A 25,336-nucleotide genomic window follows, 5' to 3' on the forward strand; every position below is an offset into this window, starting at 1 on the left:
CAAACCCGGGCGCTGGGTGCAAGAGACAGTCTCTCACCACTGCGCCACCACAGCTCTGCTGTCAATCAATGTTGTAGTAGTAGCAAGTTTTGCGATGCAAGTTGTAGTAGCATCAGCAGGTGAAGGGCAGACATTGACAAATGTATAAATTTTTATTTCTAAGTCTTCAAGAAATAGCTGGAAAATCAGGCAAAAGCCTGTTCTTGCTGTTGTGTATGCTAAAAAATCACTTGGAACAAGTTCTATACTTGTGGACTCAATAACACACATTAAAAACATAAACTGTCTAAACACTTGGTAAGTTCTCTTCTGGCTAAGAAGAAGAATGCAACAATTCACTTTTCCATAGAAATTCCATGAATTTCAACTTCCCCAACAAATGGAGACTGTGGATAGGCTGCATGTCTAAATGCTGCTCTGTTCAGTCATTTTTGACTAATATATCTGCTTCTGTCAAAACTCTGCTCTGTTCAGCCATTTTCCCATATTCAACTTAATACAACATTGCTGATTTGTTGCAGTGACAAAAGAAGGCTTCATTTACCTGATAAGATTGTGAACGATGAACATTGTTCACTAATATTTATTGCTCGATTGATGCTATCATTCATTCTCATGTGCATTTATGTACTTTTCTCTAAATTATTCTGTGACATCTGGTGAAGCTGCACCAGTAATATTAGAGTTGGACCTTATTGCAGTAGGAGCTACGTAGTGCTAGGTCAAGTCTGTGTGCCTATGGTTGAGAAGTCAGTGGTGTCCTGCCAGCCCCACTAACCTTGACTCACCTTGCTCCGTTGCTCCACTAGTGATCTTGTGCCCCAACACTAGTTCTTTTGGTTGTGCTCTAAAAGTTCTCTCTAGCAGCTTGATGTTTGTACTATTTTATTCAGCATATAGCTTTTAAGTGTTCTTTTCTGAAATAAAAGCCAAGTTTTATCCGTGTTAACCAAATTTTAATCAATGGAATCCCAGTGCAATAAAGTGCAATTGAACTTTTAGCAAAGTCATCATATTTTAACAAGATAGTTGCTGGCGTTTGTCCATAAGGCTCAAGACATTCTGACATTAAAGGTTGCGGCAAACGTCTGGTGACGAGGTTATTTATTTCCTTTGTTATTATTTATTTAAATTTTAATTATTTTGATCAATTTCAGAAAGATGCTCTCAACAGGGCAATAACACATATTGCAATTAGTAGTCCAGCTAGATGTTCAAGGTAGTAAAAGGGTGACAAGCAATGGAGAATCAAACTGAAGATGAAAAAATTTCGCTACTTATGGCAATGGGGTTTCCAGACCTGGATTTGATATCTCAAGCCCTAAAAGCCAGCAGAGGTGACATCAATGAAGCTGTGTCAATGCTTACAGAGAACACCCTTGAGTCTTATGCCACCAAAGATGATCTCACTAAAGTGGCAGATGAGGTAAGAAATATAATGAAAAGAATAAAATTTAGAATTTTAGCAATTTTTTGTTCCAATGCAAGTAATCCACCATTAACATGAAAAGTACTAGACAATTTAAATGATATTGTTCAATGTCTATCACATTCATTAGTAATGTACCTACCTACCATAAAACTTGGACCATTTTTTGCAGTTATTTTTTTATGATACAAATAGTAGTCTCATAGTAAATGTACTCCTATAAATGTATCTCTTTATTGCCTTTATAGGTTAACTACTAGGTACTACTTCAAGAGCCATCAACAAAATTTTTCCAAGACAAGAACTTTTGAGTAGGGTTTTCTATTCTTGAATGTCAAAATAGTCCAAGTCACCCCATTTTACAGTATTACCTATTTCAAAGTTCATGATCTTGTCTTTGCCTTGCCTGTTACCATTATGCCTTTTAGGTTGATGCTTATCACAAGATTATTAGTTTTGCCATTTTGAACAACATCATTTCATAACTTAAAAAGTTGGTACTTTCAGTAAGTATGAATTCAAATTGTTCTTGCTGAAAGAAATTGTGTCTAAGTACGTATTATATAAATAATTATTTTATTTGGACACACATTATGAATAATATTTTATGTGTATATTCAATTTTGCAGCAATGGAACACTGCAGTTGGGTTTCCAAACTCGGTTGCCCAAGCTCTACACAACCGCGTGTTTGCTGATTCTTGGAACATTCCTTACAAAAAACATGAGGCTCTGGGACAGTGTATTACGGCTGCCATTAATCTCGCAAAGCAAGGTAAATAATGACCAGTTAAAATTCATTTGCTAGAAATATACATATGTGTCATATGCAATCTTGAAATGAAATGATAAATGGATTCTTATGAAGATGTGCTTGTCAGCTCTTTTGTGTTATTTTTTATTATGCTTTAAAATTTAAGTTTGAGCATTTATTTTTAGGCTGGAATTCTAGAATAGTAAAGAAAGCTTCAGTCATTTTTGGGTGGATGTATGTCCATCTCCAGACTGTGATTGGTATTGATCTCATCCACTCTAAACTGCGATTGGTTGTGGGATTTTGATGTCATCCACTCCTGACTGTGATTTGTTGTGTCCAATATGCTATGCATCCTGGTTAATTTAATACCTACCTACCTACCTTGCTAAAATTCCAGCCTTTTTTTTATTTTTTGTACCCTAAATTGTGGTATCAATTTTTTACCCATGAGTAGAAATGCATAGTTTAACTTTCAGATAGAGGAAAATTTATAATATATATGGGAAATAAATATTGATAGATCTAATGATATATTGAATTTTTGTACTCTCCTTGTTCACAAAGGGTACTGGTATCTGGGTAGAATTCTTATAGTTTTTAAAATAACTTAGCTACTTGTGTCTTTATCTTTCCTTTTGTTTCAGATCTATGCATGTCAGATTCTGGATGCCGTAGGTTCCTGGATGAACTACTGCCAGAATGCTTTCAGAAGCTCATGGATGCAGGAGCAGTTCGCAGGTTTGTTGAATATTCTCTTTGTAATACCTACAGAGGCTAGCTATTTTTACCATAATGATTGATATCAGAAGTTTTACCCATTGTGGGTAGACTGCTACACCTTTCAAAGCTGATATTAAAATTGCCTTTTCTGTTTTAAATGTGGAGGTAATATCTACATTTGCTTGTGCTTTAGTGGTTGAAAATCTTTCCAAGTCAACTTTAAATGCCCAGAACCACCTAAAATATACCTTATTATATAAATATAAATTTATAATGGCTTGAATATGACATATAAAAACCATTATCTCAAGTAGACTTTGGTTCATGATCTGTACCTATAGGGGATGATGAGCAATCAAAGACATTAGTTCAGGTATTTTCTATTACTGTGTTTCTCAGAATTAGCCACATATTTATTTCTTTAGTCATTAAATCCTTATTTTGAATTTGTGACATCAATAATGCAGAAGTAAATCAGATGGACTTCCTGACTGCTGTATCTCCTATTGCTAATTATTTGTATGATCAATTGTGAATGTAGGTATACATCATTTAAATATACTTGTGCTATTTTAGATGGACAGGTGACATTCAAGAAGGAGTGCTGGACATGGCTGAGATGCTGTTGGATCTTAGTGTTGCAACGCTGCAGTGCAAAGCCATGCCACCTCACCCTGGTGTTATGGCATCTCTTGCCCAGGTTAGCAAGGCTGTATTTTAGGCGTCACCCGTTTAGGTGAATGTTATAGTAATATAGGTAATATTTAGGTGAATATTAGGTACTCGCATATACCGATATGTTATGTGATGAATATTATCACAGTAACAAACTTGTCCATCTTTGGCTAGAATGAAATGATTAAAAAATAACTAATAATAATTTAAAACAATGTAAAACTAAAAAAAATTTGTAGAATGAATTGTAAATTCTAATGACATCTAAATGGATTGAATAGCAATTAATGTTAGAGAATTAGATTAGTTTAGCTCGTCTTGCTCCTGTTTCTATGATTTTTCCATCATTTACAGGTGTTCACTCCAAAGAATGAATTTCACACAAAGAACAAGCTGAAGAAATCAGAGTACAAGGCAACTTCTGCTATTGCCATTACTCCTGAGGTAAGATGGCTGAGTTGGCGTTGCATTTTGTCCGAGCTCATTGTTGATACTATCTTCTTACCAGCGTCCATGAGATCAGCATTATATGGCACGGACTGCATGCTAGAGAATATATCAAATGTTGGAAAATTAGTCACTTAGAAAATATTTTTGATAAAAAATATGAAGTCGCTTATTCTCTGCGCAACTGATGGATTCTTTTTCTCGACAGCCTAACGAGTTCAGTTATGGCTGGCTGGTAGACCTGCTCAATAGGTTTGCTGATCTTGGCGGCTTTGTGGCGCTGCTTGAACGTCTGGCAGAACCTGACCTGCCGCTGGCTCTGCTGGTCTACATGTTACGGCCAATTAGTGAGTCGAGTTACGGCCAATTAGTGAGTCGAGTTACGGCCAATTAGTGAGTCGAGTTACGGCCAATTAATGAGTCATGTTACGGCCAACAAGTGGGTCATGTTACGGCCAGCAAGTGAGTCATGCTAGACCAATCAGCGTGTCGTGTTACAGCCAATTAGTGAGGCCTTTTACGGCCCAGCCCTAAGTTATACCATGAGCATTAGTTGAAAGCAGTCAAATTGTTTAGAATTTTCACCAGATCAATAAATATAATGTTATGATCTATGGATTAAATATTTGGTTTAAGTTTTTCAACTCCATGAAGTTTTTATGTTATTTTCCAATATTTTCAGATGTTCTTTCAATCAAGTTTACTAATGAAAGAGATTTTTTTGAGATTGGCAGCCTAATATGTTTAGTGAACACGATCCCAAATGACTTGTTCACTTTGTATTAATTAATGTTTTATGTTATGTTATAATTCGCAGGTGTTTGCTGTCGAATGCTGCGTAAGGACATGATTTGGCCGGCTTTGCATCCTGTGTTGGAGTCTGTGGTGGATAGACTATCGAATATGACGGAAACTCTCCTCAAAAGCGCGGTGAGTATGCCGGCTGTCGAACGTTGCGGTATGTTTTCAATTACATCCAACACAAGTGGTTACCCTTTAGCATTTCTAGTCTTGCATGGCTCTCTAATAATTCAGGAATTTTACATTTGTATATTTATCTTCCTTATTTTCTGTGTTCTTGATTGCCACAAAAAAAAAAAAAAATTCTGAATTTTATTTTTCTTCACTGGTCCATGAAAAAGGTGTTTTTGGCTTTTATTATTATTGGTTTGGCTGACCAAGTCCTATATTGCAAGTGCTAGTTGACATTTGTTGAATTTCTGTTGCAGGATGCAGAGCGCTGTTTCCAACTATTAGAGATTTGTCAACAAATCTGCAGCGCCATGTGGTTGGAGCAGCTGGAGCATGTCACTAGCCTCCACTTTCATCTTATTTACACCATGATCAAATTGCCACACTTCTCGGCAAGGATTAATGCTCTCAAGGTAAATCTTTTTGCCTTGTATCTTCAACAGCATCGCAGTAAATAAGAGACAAATACTACCAGAAGTTGGAATGTCGTAAGCCTGTTATTAAAATCTTTGGTAAATATTGTTGAAAATAATTACTGCCTCCATATGCACCTTGTTGCAAATGAAAGCGTGAAGAAGACTCTGATTATCCACTGGAAAGTTGGAAGTAGTAAGGTAGTTGTAACTGTGCAGCGACGCTAAAAATAATAGTTACTGGCAATGATAAAAACTAACTTATGATGATGAAATACATTTTGTCAGAAGTACAGACAATCAAAGTAAAGAAGGGTACCGTAACTGGGTTGTTCATGCCAAAATTTGAAAGGTGAAACTTCAGTGCAAGGTAAAACTTCAGTGCTAGGGTGAAACTTCAGTGCATTTGGCTGGAATAAATCGTGATATATGCTGATTTAATTTATGAATTTTCATGTTTTCAGGGTTTGGGCAAGCTGATCTCCGACAGCGACAAAGGCCGCTCTGGTGCCCAATCAGAGCTTTATGATATCGACTACGTCCAGAATTGGATGACAGAAAAACGAATTCTTTTTTATGCATTAGATGGTGAGCTGGCTGATAACTCTGGGGTTCTCTGTTGACGATGGCAATTTGTCACTGCAAATAATTTGGCAGAAGTAGTTATTCAAGGTCGATAGACATATTTAGTGGAACTTAGAATGATTTTATATTCTAGTAAATTTTGCGTGTTTTGCAATAATCTTAATTTTATATTATGATTACCTCGTAGTACACTGAGATTAATGAAATTGACAGGAAACCTGGACCAAATCCAGTACACTGAGCGTATGCGCGAGCTGATGGACACTCTGGCCCCGAAGCTGCGCATGGAAGACCTCACGCGCATCTGGCAGCTGGTGGACCGCGCCGCCAACCCTCAGGTGGTGGACAACATCCACGCCATCCTCGAGGTCGCCGCCAAGAAGTTCAGCCCCATGCAGTACGAGCACATCCTCGGCCTCGTGTGCAAGGTGAGGGTTGTTGTGGTGTGTCATAAGGTGAGGGCTGATGGGGCGTGTTATGAGGTAAGGGCTGGTGTCACGGGATTGTTTTTGCACTTGTGTTGGGCCAATCTGGTCTGCAGCAGGTGTAAAGGTGTCGTGCTTGGCCCTAAATCAGTTGAGATGTTTAATTTGGCCCAAAGGAGCTGTGGTGCTAACTCATTTCAATTATTAAAAGTACATTTTTTCCAGAGCTTTGACAGCGGCTCCGAGCGGCTGAAGGAGAAGCTGCTGACGTTCCTGGGCACGATTGGTCGTGACAACCGCCTGGGGCGGACAGCGGAGACGATGCTAGACGTGGTCTGGGGGCTGGCCAGACGTCCTGACCTGCCTGCCCACCTCGTAGACCGAGCCATGAAACAACATCTCAACATTCTCTCCCACTCAGCCACCCGGGACTCGGTGAGTGTCCGATCTTTATGGCTAACGAGCGACAGTTTGGTCAAAAGGATTTCCCGTCGTAAACCGATTCATGACACAGCCTATCAAAATCCTATCCCACTGAGACAGGTGGGACTCAATAGGGTGTTCACTCCTGATGACTTCCTAGTAAAAGTTAACGATCCAAATGATTTTAGTGCTCTAAGTTCACTTTCTGAGCCTAGTTTCGATCATGACTCATTTATTTTGTTATCCTCAGTTTTCCTAAAGTTGTATCCCTATAAGTTTAATAAGGCGACTGTACAGGAAAAAGAAGGAAAATTTGATGAATTAATTTCAAGGTAATTGCAAAGCAACTGAGAATGAAAGTTTCCATTCATGCTGTAAACTTGTGGTCTGTTTGGACTGACAAATAAAATTTAATAATAATAATTAAATAAATATTATCATTAAATAAATATTATTTTCGTAAATTTGCTTCTCCCACACGAAGGTTGAATATCACTTACAAAAACAACACCGTTTGTACTAAAGCTAAACTAATGCAGTGTCTAATTTCTGTTGTGCTAGCTCCGTCGTGAGTACATCGTACGCTGCATCACCGACATCAAGCGCAGTCCTGCAGTTTTTCTCCCACTGAAGCAGCTTCACGTTCTTGCTCAGTCACTGACGAAAGGCGGGCATGGCTACTTCAAGACTGAGAAGGTCAGTCACCATCATGCATTTAATCGCGTTGCTGGTGTTGGTAGAGTGACACTTGGGACGTGTGGACTGGTTGCTGAAATGTTTGGCGGATGATTTGTTTTCATTTAATATGTTCTATTCAGGTAAAAAAACAATAGTCAACTAGAAATATTTTATCTAAGTTCTCTCTCATGATTCACTCCGTAGATTGATAACTATTTTGTGTGTATCATATTTTTTATCAAAGCGGGTAGTTTTTCCCTTGCATATGCAGATTTCATTGCATTTCTAGCATCGAAGCTGCAAAATCAACCATAACCAAAATATTTTTTACAAATATTGCTTTCACTGCCTGTTGTGAACAACTTATCACGGTGCAAATTGACGAAGTTCACTCTTTGTGCAGTCAATGTTGTCTGACATCTGCCGCCAGCACCAACTGATAGCATTGCTGGCATCCAGCCTGACCAAATGCCATCAGCTGGCGGTGCAGAGTAAAGGGGGACGACCTCCGCTGCCCGACACCCTCATAGACGGCAAATATACTCACAAACAGGCGAGTACCTGGCGAACGCTCTAAATCAATTAATTATTGCAATTTGAGCACACGAGGGCCGAGGGACCAAATAAAACCTTGTACATTTACATAGTTGCAAGTGTATGCTGTTCCTTGTTAGCTTGGTCATAGTGTTGATGTTGGCGTTACATCAATATCGCAGTTTTGATCTTTTATTATACATCAATATCGCAGTTTTGATCTTTTATTATAGGCTTTGATCTCAGGCACCAGTCGCAATTTCATCAAGGACTGGAAATTTCTCGCGGTTGTTACTTCTTGCAACCTTTCGTCATGTCTACGGAGCTACTGATCGTGCTCGCGTGATCGTGACCTCGCAAGCACATCCACGCGTACGAATTTAGGTTGCTTGTACACCACGTAGCTGCCGCGAATAGTATGACATTTTGCCCTAAACTGATGCTACATCTCTCGGTTGTACAGTTGAAGTACCTCATTATAAGTTTGGCGTCGTTGGGCATAAACAAACTCGCTCGTACAGTCCCGGATCACTGCCGTCTTGCACACTACAGCGCCTGACTCCGCATTCTTAGCCATACAAACATAAGCTCTCTAACATTGACTTGTGATTTATAATTGAGGTTATATATTAAGGTACCCTCCAACTACGCTCTGTACGCACAATTAATGACATATCCTCTGTTTAACTTATTATCATTTGCCATCATTTCAGTACCTGACCGTGCACATGGAGTTCCTCAAGTTTCTTCTGAAGGAGGGAGAACAATTCCTCACGTCACGACACGCCAAAGAAATCTGGGACACATTAGTGACCAATCCATGCGCTTCTGCTTATGACAAAGAGGTATTTCTATGGCCAGTTTTAAATCATGTTTTTTATGAGTTTGATTTGGATGGTATTTGACTTTTTTTTTGTACTTACTTAGACTTTTTTTGTACTTACTTAGACTTTTTTTGTACTTTTACAAACACCAAATTTACGTTTGGTGTTTGTTATTCAAGATTTTACCGATGGTTTTTCTTAAAAATGAGTCATCAATCATATTCGTGCTTTTCATAATTACTGGTGTTGGCTATTCATCTTGAAATGCCTGTCACAGTTAAGTTGTGGTGGTATACTGACCTCCTTGAAAATAAAGTGATGTAAATTTAACTTTCAAATGTTTCAGACATGCTTCTTTCTGCTGCGGGTTTGCCTGGAGGATTTGGAAGGCGCGAGCCAGCGAGAGTTGTTGCTGGAGCGCCTGCTGCTGCTGCCGCCGGCTGCTCTCACACGTCCTGCCTACACCTGCCTGCTGGCTTTCTGGACGGCCGTTAACCGCACAGACCGCCGCCTTGTCAAGTACAACGGCACTTACGTTAGTATTTCCTTAACATAGAAATCGATAGTTTCTGAATCGCTGTTTATCTTTGTGATCCGATAACTTATTTTGATAGAAGCATATTGTTTTACTGCGAGCGCCATCACCATTTAGTTCTAATGTTATTTTAAAGCTAACTTTAACATTGTTGCAGGAGCAGAACTACTATCGCCTTGACTGTAATTATTATCCTTGTTAATTGTAGTGTGTGGACTCGTTGGAGCTGCTGGGACAGGACTACCTATGGCGCGTGCTGCTCGAATGCAGTGACCTCGTCATCGTCAATCACGCCGCTAACCTCCTCCTCGCTGCCGCCTTCTTCAACCTCTCGCCCAAACTTAAGAAAAATCCCTCTAGTCTTCACCAGAGATTTGTGAAAGACTGCTACAGGAAACTTGATGTGCGTGGTGCATTTTTGTCCAGTTACATTTTCAGAGGGAGTGTTCTGCTTCGAAATGTTTTAGCTTATGTTCATGCATTGTGAGGTATCAGCTGTGATACCTCAGCTGTGATACCTGTGTAATTCGCATGATTTTGATCAGATGTTCGAGATTGCTCATGTATATATTTTTGAAGTTCTTGTTTTCAACAACGTATGTAATTTAATCTATAACTTGTTTAAATGAATTTTTTCTAATAATATTGTTTCTGGACCATTTTATTTGTATGAGGTCTCCATGCATGGTGTTACAGTGAGTTTAATGACTGGAGTGTTGCAGAAGGCTCTCGGTGAGCTTAGAAGTGTGGGCAGCAGCGAGGGATATGACACAGCAGATGCTAGTGTGGCAAGTGGCACGGCAAATCTCGTGTCCGCCGTCACGGCCGCCACCAACACCCTCACCGCCATGGCTGTCACTGGCGCCGCCGAGATCCCGCCTCCGCAGAAACCTAGGTTCGTTCTTAAATTTGGACTTCTCAATCCTTGTGGGTGATGAACAATTCGATAAATTTTCAATAATGGGGACTTTCCGCCTTGCTGACGATGTTAATGACTCGGTGCCAAATAGATTAATAGCTGAAGCGCTATCAAACCATTTACCATACCACTATTACTACTACTTCTTCCTCTTAAATTTGATGCAACATTTAAGAAGAAGAATATTTTAGGTCTTTGTCCACGAATGTTCTTACCGCAGTAAATTTAGTTCTTACTTAGAGGCCTGACAAGGGCAACTAAAGTTTAATCTTTAGACAAAGGGTTAAAATGTTTACTGCATTAGTCCTCTTAATTTGTGTCCTAATGTAATGAATAGATCGACTTGCTTAGTCTTGCTTCCTCCATCTTTAGAAGACAGGCTCTTGCTTCCTCTATCTTCAAATTATCTGATTTTTCTAGCTTTTAATATCGTCAAAGGATTCTGAAGTTGTTCTATTGACTCTTAAATTGACGAATTTCTATAAGAATGTTGGAATCTCACAAAAGCGTACAAGAAAAAATATGAACGTGTGAATGTGCACCAGTGAATCTCACACACAGTTTTCTGTGTGCCTTTGAAAACCATAGCGAATCACGAACTTACAGGGAACTGGTGTCATTTTGAAAAAATAATTTTATGTGTGTGGACATCACTTTGTTTTCTATGCAGCTGGCGGGGCCTGGTGTCACAAGTAGAGCGGCTCGTGTGTCTGTGTCGCGAGTACCTCAGTCGTGTCGAGGAAAGCTTCGCTTGGCCGCGCACGCTTTCTCCTCACGCCGCCACCTTCACCGGCACGCCCCTCGTTCTGACCGTCACATCGGCTTCTCCTGCCATCACCTTGACACTGGCAGTAGGTTGCGCACTACCGACATGGATCTACTTTATGCTAATTATATTTCAGTTACGTCGTATCGGCAGAGATTGTCTGGTGTTATTGTGCATTTTAGTAACTTATTTTATTTCTCCTGCAATAGCAATAGCATTACAAGTACCTGTAGAAAGATTTACGATTCAGTTATTCACTATTTAAATATTTTTAGGTCTCTTGTGTCCTTCAGATTGAGAATACTTCAGAAAGTTATACTGATGCAGTAAATGCATTAATTTCATTTTTGTTTTCTCAGAGCCACAGCCATGAAACGATACGCTGCTTACGAAGTCGTATTGTAGCTGCCATAGATCAGCACAACTCCTCAATAAGCAGCTCCGCGGATCAACTTACTCAACTGATTTTTGTGATCCACCGCGACAAGTGCGAGAGGGAAGAATATTTCAAAATAACCCCGAGCAAAGATAGTCCGTGGGAGTTCACTGCAGGGCCGGAGGAGGATGAATCGGATGTGTTCGAGAGCTGCGATGCCGACAAGACGTTCTCAGCCCGACGTCATCTGCCTGCGGTTCATAACTCATCTGAGAGCGGCTCTGAATGGACCAGTGAGAGGCAGCAATCTGACGAGAAAGATCTCGAATCTGTCACTTGCATCCTCGGCGAACGTGACAATAAACTCTTAGCTGAGTTAGGAGTCACTGAATCTTGCGAGCTGAAACTTGTGTTCAGTGCTACTGCAGCTAAAAATTCAGCGACCAAGGAGGTGAGACTTGTCAACTCATTTACGCCACCATTCAGGCTTCATTAATTTTATTCCTATTATACATTGCACTTGCATCTCAAGGTAGCTAGGCTAACGTGTTTAGGAGCACATTGATCCATCTAGGTCATTTAAAAAACTGACTGATAGTGAGGCTCTATGATTCTTGAGAAATTTCTTTCCATAACAACAGTAATCAGTATGCTGGAAGCTATAACTTGAAAGTCGTTCTGCACCTTACAGATTTCATCAGTTGACTCTTGGAATGAGCTGCCTGGACCGAGTAGCTACTGCGACTCAACAACTAGCAGCTCGTTTTTCTCTTCTTCCTCTCCTCAAAAAGTGACTGTTGAAGCTGCAAATCCAAGTGACTCTGTAAATAAAAATTCCTCTTCGAGCACTGGTTCCATAAAACTGACGCTTTTTGACCGACTACAGACCACCGGCTCTCGCATCACTGCTGCAGCGGCTGGAGCTACCGGTATGAAAAATGACTCGGAATTTGTTGGCGCTTGTTTATTGATGGAAATCATGGTGTAAATTGGATCAGAACATTGTATAGGCCTGCATTTTAAAGATTACATGTTTATGTCTATTTTTTTAAAATTCATGAAGACTTGGAGTTCTTTATAAGATATATCAGATTGTTTAATTATGTGTCTCATATTGGTGACCTTTACAAACGTGTAATTAATAGGTCTTCCAATCTAGTAGAAAACAAAAAGTAAGCAAATTCTTCTTATGATTCCTTGAATTTGACATTCTAATGGTTTACTAGGAGGTGGCAGCAACGAAAGCGAGGATAGTGGCTTAGCTGCGGCCTCTTCCCGACAGTTTGAAACTGAGAAATCTTTGCCCGGGGTGCTCATGGCTGAGAAAGGTTGCGAGGTCTTTGAGCTCTTCTTCAGTCTGGGCACATTGCAAGATAGAAGGTGGGTTCTCATTTCTTATATTTCCTTTCATCTAGTGCCAACATGTTTGGTTCACATTCTTTTGGTTTTTCTTGTGCAAATTGTAGCTACGGCGATCACTGTCAGTGCAGGCCTCACTACTGGATGCATTGTAGAATGGGGCTTTACTACTTCTGGGTTAACGCCTACCATTCATGTTCACTTATTTCTACTACGCAAGCTTCAGTTCGTGCTGATGATGACCAAGTTTACCAAGTGCCTGCGGCGACTAAGTTCACCAAGTGCCTGTGTCAACTTAGTCAACTAAGTTTACAAAGTGTCTGTGTCGACTAAGTTTAGCACTTGTTGATGTTGGTCAGAATGGTGCTGTGTGCGCGTGCGTTGCTACACGTCATTCCCACACACTCCGAGCTACTGGACCGTTTGGACGCCGTGGCGAGCAGCTGTGGCGACACTGACGCTGTGGAGCTGGCTACTGCTGCTGGGTATGCCTTTGTTTTTTATATTTGTGTGAGCCTTTCGTTCATGTTTCTCCTAGACTGTATAGCGTTATTGGTGGTTTAGGTGCATACAATAATTGTGTAAACGGTATTGGTGGGTCTGATAAAAACAAAATAAATTGATTTGCTGTGACATTAAATAAAACCAAGCGACACGTTTTACAGGTGATCTACTTGAACATTGTCACTCTAGGTATTACCTATAACTTACACCGCAACTAATTTGTCCAAACCATTGCACCAGATTGACAATGCTCCACATGATACAGCTACGGCTAAATCCTAATACCGTATATACCTTGTCATGTGCCTCATAACACCTGGTTTTCCTTGAACCCCAAACGCAAAAGAATATTATCCTCATTTGAGATTAGTCGGAAATCCATTAAGCGAAAAAATATTGCGTAAAAATTCGAATTCAGCGTGCACGCTGAATTCGAATTTTTACGCAATATTTTCAGCGTGCACGCTGAATTCGAATTTTTACGCAATATTTTCAGCGTGCACGCTGAATTCGAATTTTTGCGCAATATTTTTTCGCTTAATGGATTTCCGACTAATCTGGTGTTTACCCAAATAAAGAAATTCATGTCCAAGCGGTACAATGAGGTTGCCCCCGAGCGCGACAGTAGGGATGTTGTTTATTGCTCTCTTCCATATTTCGGCCTTGCGTCCAAAACTATGTCAAGGGAGCTAAAACTTCTGTTTTCTAAGTATTTCACAAATGTTAACCTATGTGTTATATTGGTCAACCATTTTAAAATCGGTTCTTTTTTTAGGTACAAAGATACTCTCCCTATGCATATGCGAGCGTCCCTAGTTTATGAATATAGTTGTGCACGATGTGCATCTGCGTACGACTCATTCAGCTGTGCGGGCTCACGCCGAGCAGTGCGATGTTCCAGTGTCTGACAGTGACTTCAAAGTTTTAGCTTCCAGTTCCGGTGTTTCTGATTTACGCATTTTAGAATCATTGTATATTTTTAAACAGAGGCCTAGTTTGAATTTAGCTTTTAGCTCTTACCCGCTTGAAATTGTAAATAGATAGGTTTTACAGCTTAGGTTTTTTGTTGCAATCATGATTGTACTAATTACTGATTTATCTGTGTTCTAGAATTTTCGAACTGACGATGGAGCTGGACTCCGAAACGTTTTCTTTAAAGATACTATGAATTTTTGTGGAGTTTTCTTTGCTTTTAAGTTTTTAGTGAATTTGCGATTCAAGCAAACAAGTGACACTATTACTATTGACATATCTTGATAGATCATTGAAGAAGAGAATCAACAATAATATGAGAGATTAAAGCTTAATTCCTGTTGATTGCAAGTTAATATGTGAGCAGCGAAGGCAGCGGCAGAGGTGAAGGTTCCTCGCCCGCCAAGCGCGAGAAGCTCCGTGACAGCGCCGCCAGCGTGGGCATCTTGCGAAGTCTCTTCGACCCTCAGCACCCTGGCATGAGCCTCTTCACTCTCCTCTATAACCTTGAGGTGTGATAATTATATATATATATAATCAATGCCATCTTCAGTCTCCTCTATAACCTTGCGGTGTGATAATCTATAGCATCTTCACTTTCCTCTATAACCTTGAGGTGTGATAATTATATATATAATCTATGCCATCTTCAGTCTCCTCTATAACCTTGAGGTATGATAATCTATAACATCTTCACTTTCCTCTATAACCTTGAGGTGTGATAATTATATATATATAATCAATGCCATCTTCACTCTCCTCAATAACCTTGAGGTGTGATAATTATATACAATCTATGCCATCTTCACTCTCCTCTATAACCTTGAGGTTTTTTAATATATAATCTGTAAATTAGGGCGGTAAATCTTGGTTCAATGCCCCGTGTAGTGAGTAAAATGGTAGGAATTTGATGTATTTTCTATTCCTTATGCTACTGATTGATGCAATCCTAATACCCCACTAGCTTATTCTAGTATATCTACCTCGTCCCAATTATACACGCAACCCTATGAACCTATTATATACCCGCTAAGCGATATTTGAAAATCTCATCGTTTACTCAATTTATTTTTAACGAAACGGTTGCGTTGTTCTTGATCATGTAAGAGATGGAGATACTAAATTAATGATGTGTTTGTGAACTTACCCTGGAACGCTAAAGGACGTGTGTTTCTAGTGAATTTTGTTTACCATCCTGCAGGCGTTATCAAGCAAGTTGCTCCATTCAAATCCTTCAGAAAATCGCCTTGATCGGAAGTTTTGTAACGAGTTCTTAAGGTGTGGAGGGCTACGCCTGCTGCGGAGATTATTAGAAGAGGATACATTGCCTCCCAACCCCTCCTCTCGTCGCAACGCTGCTCAGGCTTATGGGTACCTCAAGAGAGAGATCCACTTCCGGACCTTGCATTTGCTCAAGTGAGTTCCCCTATATTATTTCTACTATATTCATCAAAACTAAAACTAGTGTTGCAGTAGTTGAGGGTTGAATTTATACAAATCAGTTAGCCTCAACGCAATTAAGGTTCTAAAACAAAAACAGGGTTTAATTTGCAGGTGACACAACATAAAATTCTCATTTCAGTGCATGGGTGTCGATTGAATTCTATATTGACGTTCAAACAGGTTTTTGCGTTGCCTGCCGGTTGACATTTGTGTTTTGGGCTTGTACTTCATAATTTTAGATTTTTAGTGTTCAACCTGATGGATATGACATGAGTTGTGTGTGAACTGTCATGTATGTGTGGCCGCAGGTTGTTGATGTGTGGGGCTGGTGAGCTGCAGCGGCCGCCTGCAACCCTCAGTGCCTGTCCCAACACCCTCAAGCAACCCGCCTCTCAAGGACTCCATTCAGACAGCTCCTCTGCTGCCACTTCCGCAGGTTAGCTCATGAAAAAGATCCGATGTACGACAATCAATAAACAAGTGTAAAACGTCTTCACATGATAGCGAATTATACTAGGACCAAAATACTTATTACTCATAATTATTTCATTAAAAATTTAAATTGTAACTGATTTTAAACCACAATTTACAGTACCTATAAGCAAGGTTTAACAGTGCCCTATAAGGAGGATGATTTTTGTGGCTTTCTTATATTTAGTTTCCTAAGTATCCTTTTAATACGTATAAGAAATTCTAAGGGTTTTTGTCTATCTCGGGTGCTCATATTCCATCAGATGTTCGATTTATTCAGATTTACACACCTTGAATATTTTTACCTTCTCAGGTATCTCACCTGTCAGTTATCATCTATTCAGGTATCACCATTTTCAAAATTATCCTCACCTTCTCGTTTATTTGAACAATCTTAGCAATCTTCCCCATCTCATTATTGCAATGTTCGTTTGTATTTCCACCTCCTTACGTTTGTTTGTGTGTTCAGGTAAAGCAAACGAGCGCATTCTCTCCGAGGAGTCGCTTCTTAAGGATGCTGGACCTGCGTGTCACGGTCCTGCAAGAGCCGCAATCCTGGTGCTGTCGGAGAGCGACTGGCTGGCGTTTCTGGTTGCCGTCATGCGCACCGCCACTCCTTCTGTTGCTTCTAAACTCTTGCTGCCTCTGCCATCTGATATTGACGTCGTCATCAAAACAGTTGACACTTCTTCTGACCCAGAGAGCTCTGCCACTAGTCCTGATCTATCAGGTTAGTAAGGTTGAAATTACTGCTCACTACTATTAGAATAGAATAGAAGTGTCGGCACTGAAGAAATAGGCCCATAGGCTTTTGTATCAGACCTGGTGCTCTAAACGAATTGAATGATTTTTGTGGCTTTATTGTGGGGAAAAAAATTTTCCTGTTGCGATTTTTCATACCGCTCTTATGCCTGGACAGGAAAAAAATATTGGTCACCAATACTAAGATGTATGTTAATTCATGTCAAAAATACTTGAAACCAGTCTTGATATGTCATGACTACAATGATGTATTGAAGCAAGATTATATTTATTGTCAGCAATAGCACTACGCTTGTCAGCTTGTAATCCTTGTTACATTTTAACCTCGTTTGCTACTGACAGGTGGTGCCGGCAGTAGTTTGGAGGTGTCCATGCAAGAAGCCCAAATAACGGCGCTATCCGTGTCTGTGCTTGTCTCGGCTCTCGCCATCAGACCAAACCTCATTGGTGAGTTCAAGTTTGATTTATAATTACGAGCGATTCAAAACCAATATTTTTACCACGGCAAAAACAACATGTTGTTGTTGTTGTTGTAATTGCCCATCCTGGTAGTGGCGGCTAGGGAGGGGGGGTGATAGGTCAGTTTTTCCGGTCACTCGGTACCACTGGTAGTTCCACGACCATCACTGGCTCGCTGACCCGCCAGAACCATTTTATTACATTACACAACACCCTGGACAAGCCAGGTACTCGTTTATCAGCCAGAGTTGGATGAATGGCTGAGTTGACCATGAGCTGAGCTTCCCGGAAGAACTTGTCCTCAGTGGGACTCGAACTCGGGAGCTGGGTGCGAGAGACAGTCTCTCACCACTGCACCACCTCAGCTCTCAAAAATAACATAACAACATTCATGAAAGGATAATTATTAGTGCAATCTTATTTGTTCTGAAGTCGTCTTGTAAAACTTTGTCTATCTGTCCGAACTTAGGAAGTCGAGTGGCGAGTTCCAGACCTGAATCAATTTTGATAAGTGTCTCTTCCTTAATTTGATGTTGCGTCTATTGTTCATCATGCAAATATCACGATTTCTAGTCAATTTTTTACTGATAATATATGTATTATATGGTATGCAGGTAGTTGGTACAGCGTGCCAGGTGTGCGGCAGTACCTGCTGCAGCTGGTGCTGGGGTGCAGCAGTCAGCTGGTGAGGGAGGCAGCAACTCAACAGCTAACTATCCTCACGCAGCTCAACACAAGCGTACAGCCCCACCCTAAGCTCTTTGTGTCTCTGGTACGCCAGGCTTGTTTGTACGATAATTTTGAGTGTTTGAAGCAGATGATAGCATACATATGTGAGTGGAATATCCTAGGGTCTGTAAAATAATCTAAAGTACCAATATTTGTTGGATATGTCAACACAAGCGTGCAGCCCCACCCTAAGCTCTTTGTGTCTCTGGTACGCCAGGCTTGTCTGTACAATAATATTGTTTGTTTGAAGCAAATGATAGCATACATTTGTAAGAGGAATATCCCATGGTCAGTAAAATAATTTAGGTATTTGTTAGATCTGATAGTATGCATTTACAAATTTAATATCCCTGGTCATCGCGATGAATTTAGGTGCCAAAGAAGTGAATTGTTTTGCTTGTATTGTCAATTTGTACAACTCTCCCGTAATGTCAATAAGAAATAGGAATGGAGGAATATCACAAGAAAAAAATATCAGTTCAATTGCTTAGTTTGACTATACTGAATTGTTGTTTAGTATACCGTATTGATGACCAAATCATGTTCTTCATTAATTTCAGCCGTGATGAAGAACATGGCTACATCCTAAACTCTTAGCTAACTTTAACTTTCTATATTACTCTGCTCGTGGAAATAATTGTGATGATAAGTAATTTTTGAACCCATGAATTACGTGCGAATGGATCTTTGTTAAATTTGGAAAATCCGCCAAGAAATAAATAAAACTGGGAATACAATGGCTAGAGCTAGACCAGCAATACGGTTCTGATTCCATACACAATTGTTAGTTAGAAATTACTGACCAATGACGTGCTATTAATTTCAAAACACGTTTAGGTTCTGGTGAAAGCTCCCCTACCATTGTGGGTGTCTACCTCGCACGCTAGAGGCGCTGCACCGACCATCATCTCTCAGTCCCTGGAATATTTCAAACTCAGGTGAGGTCTGCTATTTAAAAATCAACTTTTATACCACACGCGGTAATATACTTGGTTCATCTCGCTCAAACTATTTTTGAAAAGCATCTGCCTAACCTTCCACGATTCTCCACTTCCTTGCTCGCCTAATGTTTAAAGAAAAATTCAAATGAAGATTCTTCTTCCAAGTCGATAGTAAACAATCGATGAAACTAATGTAAAACTTCTAGGGATTACTACGAATGTAAATTATTTTTGTGATTTGAAAATGCCGTTCCAGTCAATGGAGAGAAACTACGATCCGTTCATGCTTATTAGCTCTTTGATGCTTAGCTCTTTGATGCTTATTATCTCTTTCATGCTTATTATCTCTTTCATGCTTATTATCTCTTTCATGCTTATTATCTCTTTCATGCTTACAAGCCATGAATTGCGTGCTTATAAGCTCCTAGTTCGTAGTAAATAACAATCATAATAAAATCAGCGTTACAATACATTCAATTCGACTTAGAAGTACAGAATATTATCAGTAGTCAGTACTGATGAGAAACCTACCCGCTGCAGGTCCCTGTTGCTGTCACGTCTGACTGCAGAACAGGAGGCAGCGCTGGGCGTGTCAGCGCGCCAGATGCTGGAGGATGAAGTGAGTTGGCTGAGTAACTTCACCCTCACCAGACCTCGCAGCCGACACCGCCCTGAGAGTGCTGGTGTAGCTGCGAGACGCGCCGCTGATGACACTCTTTGTGCTGGTACGTTGCTTATCTCATTGTATTCTGAGCTAATTTCGTTGTATTCTCAGCTAATCTCGTACTATTCTCAGCTAATTTCGTTGCATTGTGTATTGTATTTCTACCAGTCGCAAAATGTGAAGTACTTAGTAATTAAATGCAACGCAAATGTTTGCACGTTAGTTGGATCATAAAAAATTCAGACGTCTAAGGATTTGCTCACTTAGGCCTTAGAGTCTTGTTCTGTTGTTGATTTTGATTTTATATTATGTCGTGGTGACATAAATCCTTACAGTGAATGATTATCAAACAATTTTGAACCGCTATTTTAAACATTTCACTCCGCTAATGGGATATATAAAATGAGACATATGATGCTATAGAAGTTTAGTGAGTTTAGGCTTTGATTGAATCAATCTCGAATTCCAGAGTCTACCACTTGCAATCCGCTAGAATAACAATATTTAAATTCTGAACTCAGTTGAATCCCTTGAATTGCAAAATCTTTTACATGTAGTCCCTTAATATCTTTAACGTCACCGCTTGTTTCAGGTCACCTAACGTTGGTTCGCGCTTTACTGACGGCGCCTGGTGTCGACTTGCTTGAGTTTGGCCACAAGCTCATCCCGATGATAGTGGAGGTGTACCTCTTCCCTGCCGCGGTCATGATTCTTGATGACCGTGCCCAACCCGTGCTCGAAAATGCTGTCAAGTGAGCGTAGTTATGAATTGCTGTCAAGTGATCGTAGTTATAAATTGCTGTCAAGTGAGCGTAGTTACGTATTTATCTAATTTTACTATAGGTAATTTCTACGAAGAAAAGCTGTCGGACCACTATGCTCTACAATCTGCGTTAATAGCCCCTAAGTTGTATTAGTTTTTTAACATTGTTAAAACGTTTTTAACACGTTTTTCTTAGCTTAGCTTCGCGTTTGTTTGTTTGTTTGTTTATTTGTTTGTTTGTTTATTTGTTTGTTTGTTTGTTGTTAACATTGACAACGAAAATTAGCCCACTTTTGATTGTTCTAGAGATCTGAAATTCGGCATGCAGGGTATTTTCGCCTAACAATTTCAGATACAATCATAAAAACTAGTAATTAGAGACCGAAATTAGTTATATTGAGTAAAGTATATATAAATAGTATATATATATAGTATGACGTGCGGGCGCTCCACGTTATAGACGAGCAGGCGCTTACGCTGCGTATCATCGATACGTACGTCAAGTCAAGTAAATTGGATCGCAACAACGTTTTTCATGTGTAGCAACGGACTAAAAAGTAGAAAATAAAATACTTAAAAAAAACTTTTTTAAAAAACCACGTTTTTCTTGTGGACTAAAAAGTAGAAAATAAATTGTGGCTCGCCCCAAAAAAACGTGGGTAAACACACGAATTTTGGAAATTTGATGGTAAACGTACAGCCCGACCCACGTTTTTGGGGCGAGCCATAATTTATTTTCTACTTTTTAGTCCACAAGAAAAACGTGTTTTAAAAAAAAGTATTTTAAAGTATTTTTTTTTAACTGTGCTTGATCTTTATAGTAGTCTTCATTATAAACAACTGCAAGCCTAAAGAACGCAAATGAAAAAGGTCGAGATTCTAACATTAATTTGTCTCTGCTAGGGCGTACAATGGCAAGTGTTGTGGAGCTCTAAGTCGTCAAGAAGCCTTCTTACTACTTGTGCAATTGAGCCGTGGACACCCTCTGAACATGGCTTCTCTAGCACACAAGATCCTCAGACTGCACCATTCACAGCCGCTTACGGAGTGGGAGGTAAGCACGCCATTGTAATATTCATGTCACTGCCGTTATTAGGTACTCCTTTTTGAGACCATTTGTAATGAAGTAATTCGTTTCTTGCGTATTATTATCGTAGAATATATTTTTTCTCTAACGCTACATCAAATTTACATGCCTGATTATCCAACGTCATGTGACAGGCATGTCCGACAGTAGAAAGTCGGGCTGCTTGCGGTTTCGTGGGCCTGAAGAACGGCGGCGCAACCTGTTACATGAACAGCGTCCTACAGCAGCTCTTCTTGGTGCCGGGTGTCAGGGAAGACCTGCTCTCCATAACCATTCGCGACAACACCGAGACAAGGTAGATATTTTCTTATTTTCTTTGATTTTCCTACTGAAATGGAGTTTGTCATTTTAATTCAACAATATTCAAGTCAAAGCCTATTCTCTTGAGATATTTTAGGAATTAAGCCTAATTCATGTCATGGTGTTACTTCAAGTCGTTATTCAATGTGTTACTGGCTTACTACAAAATTAAAGTACCTATTTAATCAATTTTTAATTTCGTAAAAGACGCAATCTCTATGTTTTAAATTTTGTCATAAATAATAAGTAAAGATGTTGAAATTACATTGCATTATTCCTCTAATAAATTTAAGTTCGCACAGCTTACTGTACCAGCTGCAGACTGTGTTTGGTCATCTGCTAGAGTCAGAACTGCAGTTTTACGAGCCTCGGAAGTTTTGGGAAAGTTTTCGTATGGACGGACAGCCCGTGAACATCCGAGAGCAGCAAGACGCTTTTGAGTTTTACACGCGACTGGTGGAGCAAGTGGACGAGTGCCTCAAGAAGCGGGGCATTCAAAGAGTGTTTGCGAGGCGCTTTGAGGGACTCTTCTCCATACAACGTTTGTGTCAAGACTGCCCTCACAGGTAAATGCTATTCCTACTTCGTTCATGTTTTGACGATTGGAAAAACGTCATTGTGTATTATGGTCGAAGTATTATCTCCACTTTTTATATTCGCTTAAAGTTGATTTCTTTGTAAATAAAGGTACAGCTAACGGATTCAAGATTTAATTTTTTGTTCATACTTGGCCATGGTAAAAATATGTGACGACTAATGGAACAGCCAAGTGAATAGTCAACTAATATAATAGCCAAATATCTCGTAACTCCTAGTTAAAATGAAGGATATAGCATCTGTAACTTATGAAACAACCTAATCTTTCAGATTCGAACGCGAAGAATCCTTCTTGTCTCTGAACTTGACCGTGAAGAAACTTGATGCCTTGCACAGCTCGTTAGACCAGCTGGTGAAAGGAGAGTTGTTGGAAGGTGACAATGCTTGTTACTGTGACATTTGCCGTGTGAAGGGACGTGCTGTGGTGCGCACATGCATTAAATCTGCTCCTCAAGTGCTCACTATTCAGCTGAAGCGTTTTGGCTACGATTACGACAGAGGGCGATCGGTCAAGTTTGATGATCATTATGAGGTGAGTAATCAATTATATGCGTTTAATTGCGAAATTTATTAAGATTATTGATGAAAATATTTCATTGCAGCAGCTAATAACTAGGTTTTTGCGGTTTGACTAAATAATGCAACATATTTAAGGTGTTGAAACTCGTACTATCTCCTTAAGCGCCAAATTTTGAATTAAATGTTTCTCCACAGTTCCCTTGGCTTCTTGACATGGCCCCCTACACAGCTGAGTATTTAGCAGAAGTTGAGGACAGTGTCGTCAAAAAACTCGAGTGTGACGACAACAGCCCGCGTTCCACCACACCTTCGCCTGAAAAGGAATTACAACCTCTGGCGGGACGAGGCAGTTATGCTGAAGCCGTTGCGCATAAACCTGACATTATCCCCGTGAGTATCAAAGAAGCTGTGAGTGGTGGCAGTTCTGGCTATGGGGAGGATTCCTCGAGCTCCGGCATGCAAGACGAAGATACTGAAATGATTTCGCCCGATAAGGTTGTAGGATCTCTTCCTCCATCCCCAGCCCTGACCTCTTCTGCTAAGTCGTCACCCCTACCAATAAGGAGAAGCAGCCGGAAGAAGAACGACACGTCAGAGAAACATTGCAAAGACTCTATTCCTGAGGGTCGACAGGTACCAGTTAATCAGGACGGCAGACAAGATTCAGGCTATGAGCATCGTCGAAGAACTCGTCAAGAAGCGCTCAGCAGCTCCAGCAGCACTGAATCCAGCGACGTATTCGTTTCTCCGACGTCTCGCACGCCTCCTCCAATAGATGGTGACAAAATCAAAGATCCCTCTCTCTCATCGTCACTCCCAGCTTCTGCCTGCCGCGTGGGTCCGTTAGCGACGCCTCCTGGTGCTGTTGCCCTTGCTGCAAGCGAGGGTTTCGCCACCCCTACCTCCAGTCCTCGACCTGTTCGCAAGTATGTTCTGTACACTGTTTATCGAATTAGATCAGTATTATCTATATTAAAGCAGATCAGTCTTGTTCTTCTTACGTGTGAATATTTTTCTGCTTTTTATTGCTGTGATATCAGTTCTAAGATATCACTACTTCACATTTCACATGAGGCGTTCCTCACGAACGTAAGTCGCTGTCCTATTGCTCGAAATATTGCTTGTCAGTATTGGGTCAAATGAATTTCTGTTACCTTAATTGTGAGTCTTAGTTAAAATTTGAGCGACAGGATCCTTGTTCTGTGAGACTATGAACAACGTTAAGAATAATGACAAAAAAAAAATGAAAGAATAGAAGGATTTAGACTAGTGACATAAAAATCATTCTGCTTTGCCAGACCCTATCTCTCACATTTTATGAATAAAGCCACCTATATTTAATTCTCGTTTTTATTTTTAAACCATTTTAGTGATATATTAACCCTTTATTTAATCTGTAATGTTGTTTGCAGTCGTAAGAATCGTGCGTTGCTGTACGACCTCGTGGGCGTTGTGGTTCACAGCGGTCAGGCGGCAGCTGGTCACTACTACTCCTACATTAAAGACAGGAGGCAAGTGCCAGCATTCTCTTCTATGTAAAGAGTTGATCTCTGAAACAATTGTGTTTTCCATGTGAAATCTGAGAAATTGATCAGCCGCTAGAAAGTTTTTTTATTATATTATTCAATTAAATTACCCTTTTTATTAGTCTATATTAGAAACAATCATAAAGCAAAATACACAACGCTTGCAGAGGGGACTCGCTCACTAATCCTAACAAGGGAAGATGGTTCAAGTTCAACGACACTACAGTCGAGGCTGTGGAGATGACGCAAGCCATGCTGGAGCACGAGTGCTTCGGAGGCCAGTACACCGCGCCCACAAGCTCTAGTAAGAAATTTTTAGCAACTTATTTAATGATGAGTAATTAATTCAATGATGAGTAACTTATTTAATCATGTAATTAGAGAAATATAAAGGAATAACCCGAGGTAAACTCTGAAGTTTCTGCTCTCATGAGCTCTGCTCATCATAGTGCAAATGATCTCAAGTATTCTGATTATTATTATTATCAGATTATTATTATGTTATATTATCAGGTTCGTCGTTACCAGAGGAGCGTAACCGCTACTGGAGCGGCTATCTGTTGTTTTACGAGCGTCGCGAGCCCCGGGGCAGCTTGGCGGCGCCAACGCGCACCACGCCTGCCACGGCACCTCGTATTCGCCAGCACTCCGCTCGCTCGCTGAAGCTTACGCATGGGTCTGTTTAATTTCTTTCTTAACTTCATTTGGAAAATAATTTTACTTTGAATTCTTGTTGCATTGTTTATGAAGATGTATTCCATTT

The 25,336-nt window shown here is 40.1% G+C and overlaps 1 protein-coding gene across 1 annotated transcript in view; it reads left to right on the top strand.

Annotated features, from left to right (window-relative positions):
• Nucleotides 1–1,157: 1,157 nt before the first annotated feature.
• LOC108680862 (ubiquitin carboxyl-terminal hydrolase 24) overlaps nt 1,158–25,336 on the top strand; it is a 28,916-nt gene continuing 4,737 nt past the window's right edge. The window contains exons 1-39 of the mRNA XM_018169779.1: nt 1,158–1,426; nt 2,059–2,203; nt 2,830–2,923; nt 3,482–3,605; nt 3,935–4,024; nt 4,236–4,374; nt 4,845–4,957; nt 5,257–5,412; nt 5,877–6,000; nt 6,211–6,425; nt 6,648–6,857; nt 7,407–7,541; nt 7,927–8,076; nt 8,771–8,902; nt 9,228–9,416; nt 9,625–9,819; nt 10,139–10,311; nt 11,006–11,186; nt 11,461–11,928; nt 12,169–12,406; nt 12,704–12,857; nt 13,196–13,321; nt 14,680–14,824; nt 15,514–15,728; nt 16,064–16,191; nt 16,696–16,956; nt 17,331–17,435; nt 18,062–18,219; nt 19,014–19,114; nt 19,658–19,842; nt 20,374–20,533; nt 21,448–21,598; nt 21,766–21,926; nt 22,234–22,497; nt 22,799–23,060; nt 23,243–23,973; nt 24,460–24,558; nt 24,741–24,877; nt 25,087–25,249. Coding sequence (XP_018025268.1) covers nt 1,241–1,426; nt 2,059–2,203; nt 2,830–2,923; nt 3,482–3,605; nt 3,935–4,024; nt 4,236–4,374; nt 4,845–4,957; nt 5,257–5,412; nt 5,877–6,000; nt 6,211–6,425; nt 6,648–6,857; nt 7,407–7,541; nt 7,927–8,076; nt 8,771–8,902; nt 9,228–9,416; nt 9,625–9,819; nt 10,139–10,311; nt 11,006–11,186; nt 11,461–11,928; nt 12,169–12,406; nt 12,704–12,857; nt 13,196–13,321; nt 14,680–14,824; nt 15,514–15,728; nt 16,064–16,191; nt 16,696–16,956; nt 17,331–17,435; nt 18,062–18,219; nt 19,014–19,114; nt 19,658–19,842; nt 20,374–20,533; nt 21,448–21,598; nt 21,766–21,926; nt 22,234–22,497; nt 22,799–23,060; nt 23,243–23,973; nt 24,460–24,558; nt 24,741–24,877; nt 25,087–25,249 — 7,163 coding nt within the window. The 5' untranslated portion in view covers nt 1,158–1,240. The remainder of the gene's footprint in view (nt 1,427–2,058; nt 2,204–2,829; nt 2,924–3,481; nt 3,606–3,934; nt 4,025–4,235; nt 4,375–4,844; nt 4,958–5,256; nt 5,413–5,876; nt 6,001–6,210; nt 6,426–6,647; nt 6,858–7,406; nt 7,542–7,926; nt 8,077–8,770; nt 8,903–9,227; nt 9,417–9,624; nt 9,820–10,138; nt 10,312–11,005; nt 11,187–11,460; nt 11,929–12,168; nt 12,407–12,703; nt 12,858–13,195; nt 13,322–14,679; nt 14,825–15,513; nt 15,729–16,063; nt 16,192–16,695; nt 16,957–17,330; nt 17,436–18,061; nt 18,220–19,013; nt 19,115–19,657; nt 19,843–20,373; nt 20,534–21,447; nt 21,599–21,765; nt 21,927–22,233; nt 22,498–22,798; nt 23,061–23,242; nt 23,974–24,459; nt 24,559–24,740; nt 24,878–25,086; nt 25,250–25,336) is intronic.

The sequence above is a fragment of the Hyalella azteca genome, unplaced genomic scaffold (genome assembly GCF_000764305.2).
Source record: "Hyalella azteca isolate HAZT.00-mixed unplaced genomic scaffold, Hazt_2.0.2 contig6971, whole genome shotgun sequence".
NCBI classification, from domain to species: Eukaryota; Metazoa; Arthropoda; class Malacostraca; order Amphipoda; family Hyalellidae; genus Hyalella; species Hyalella azteca.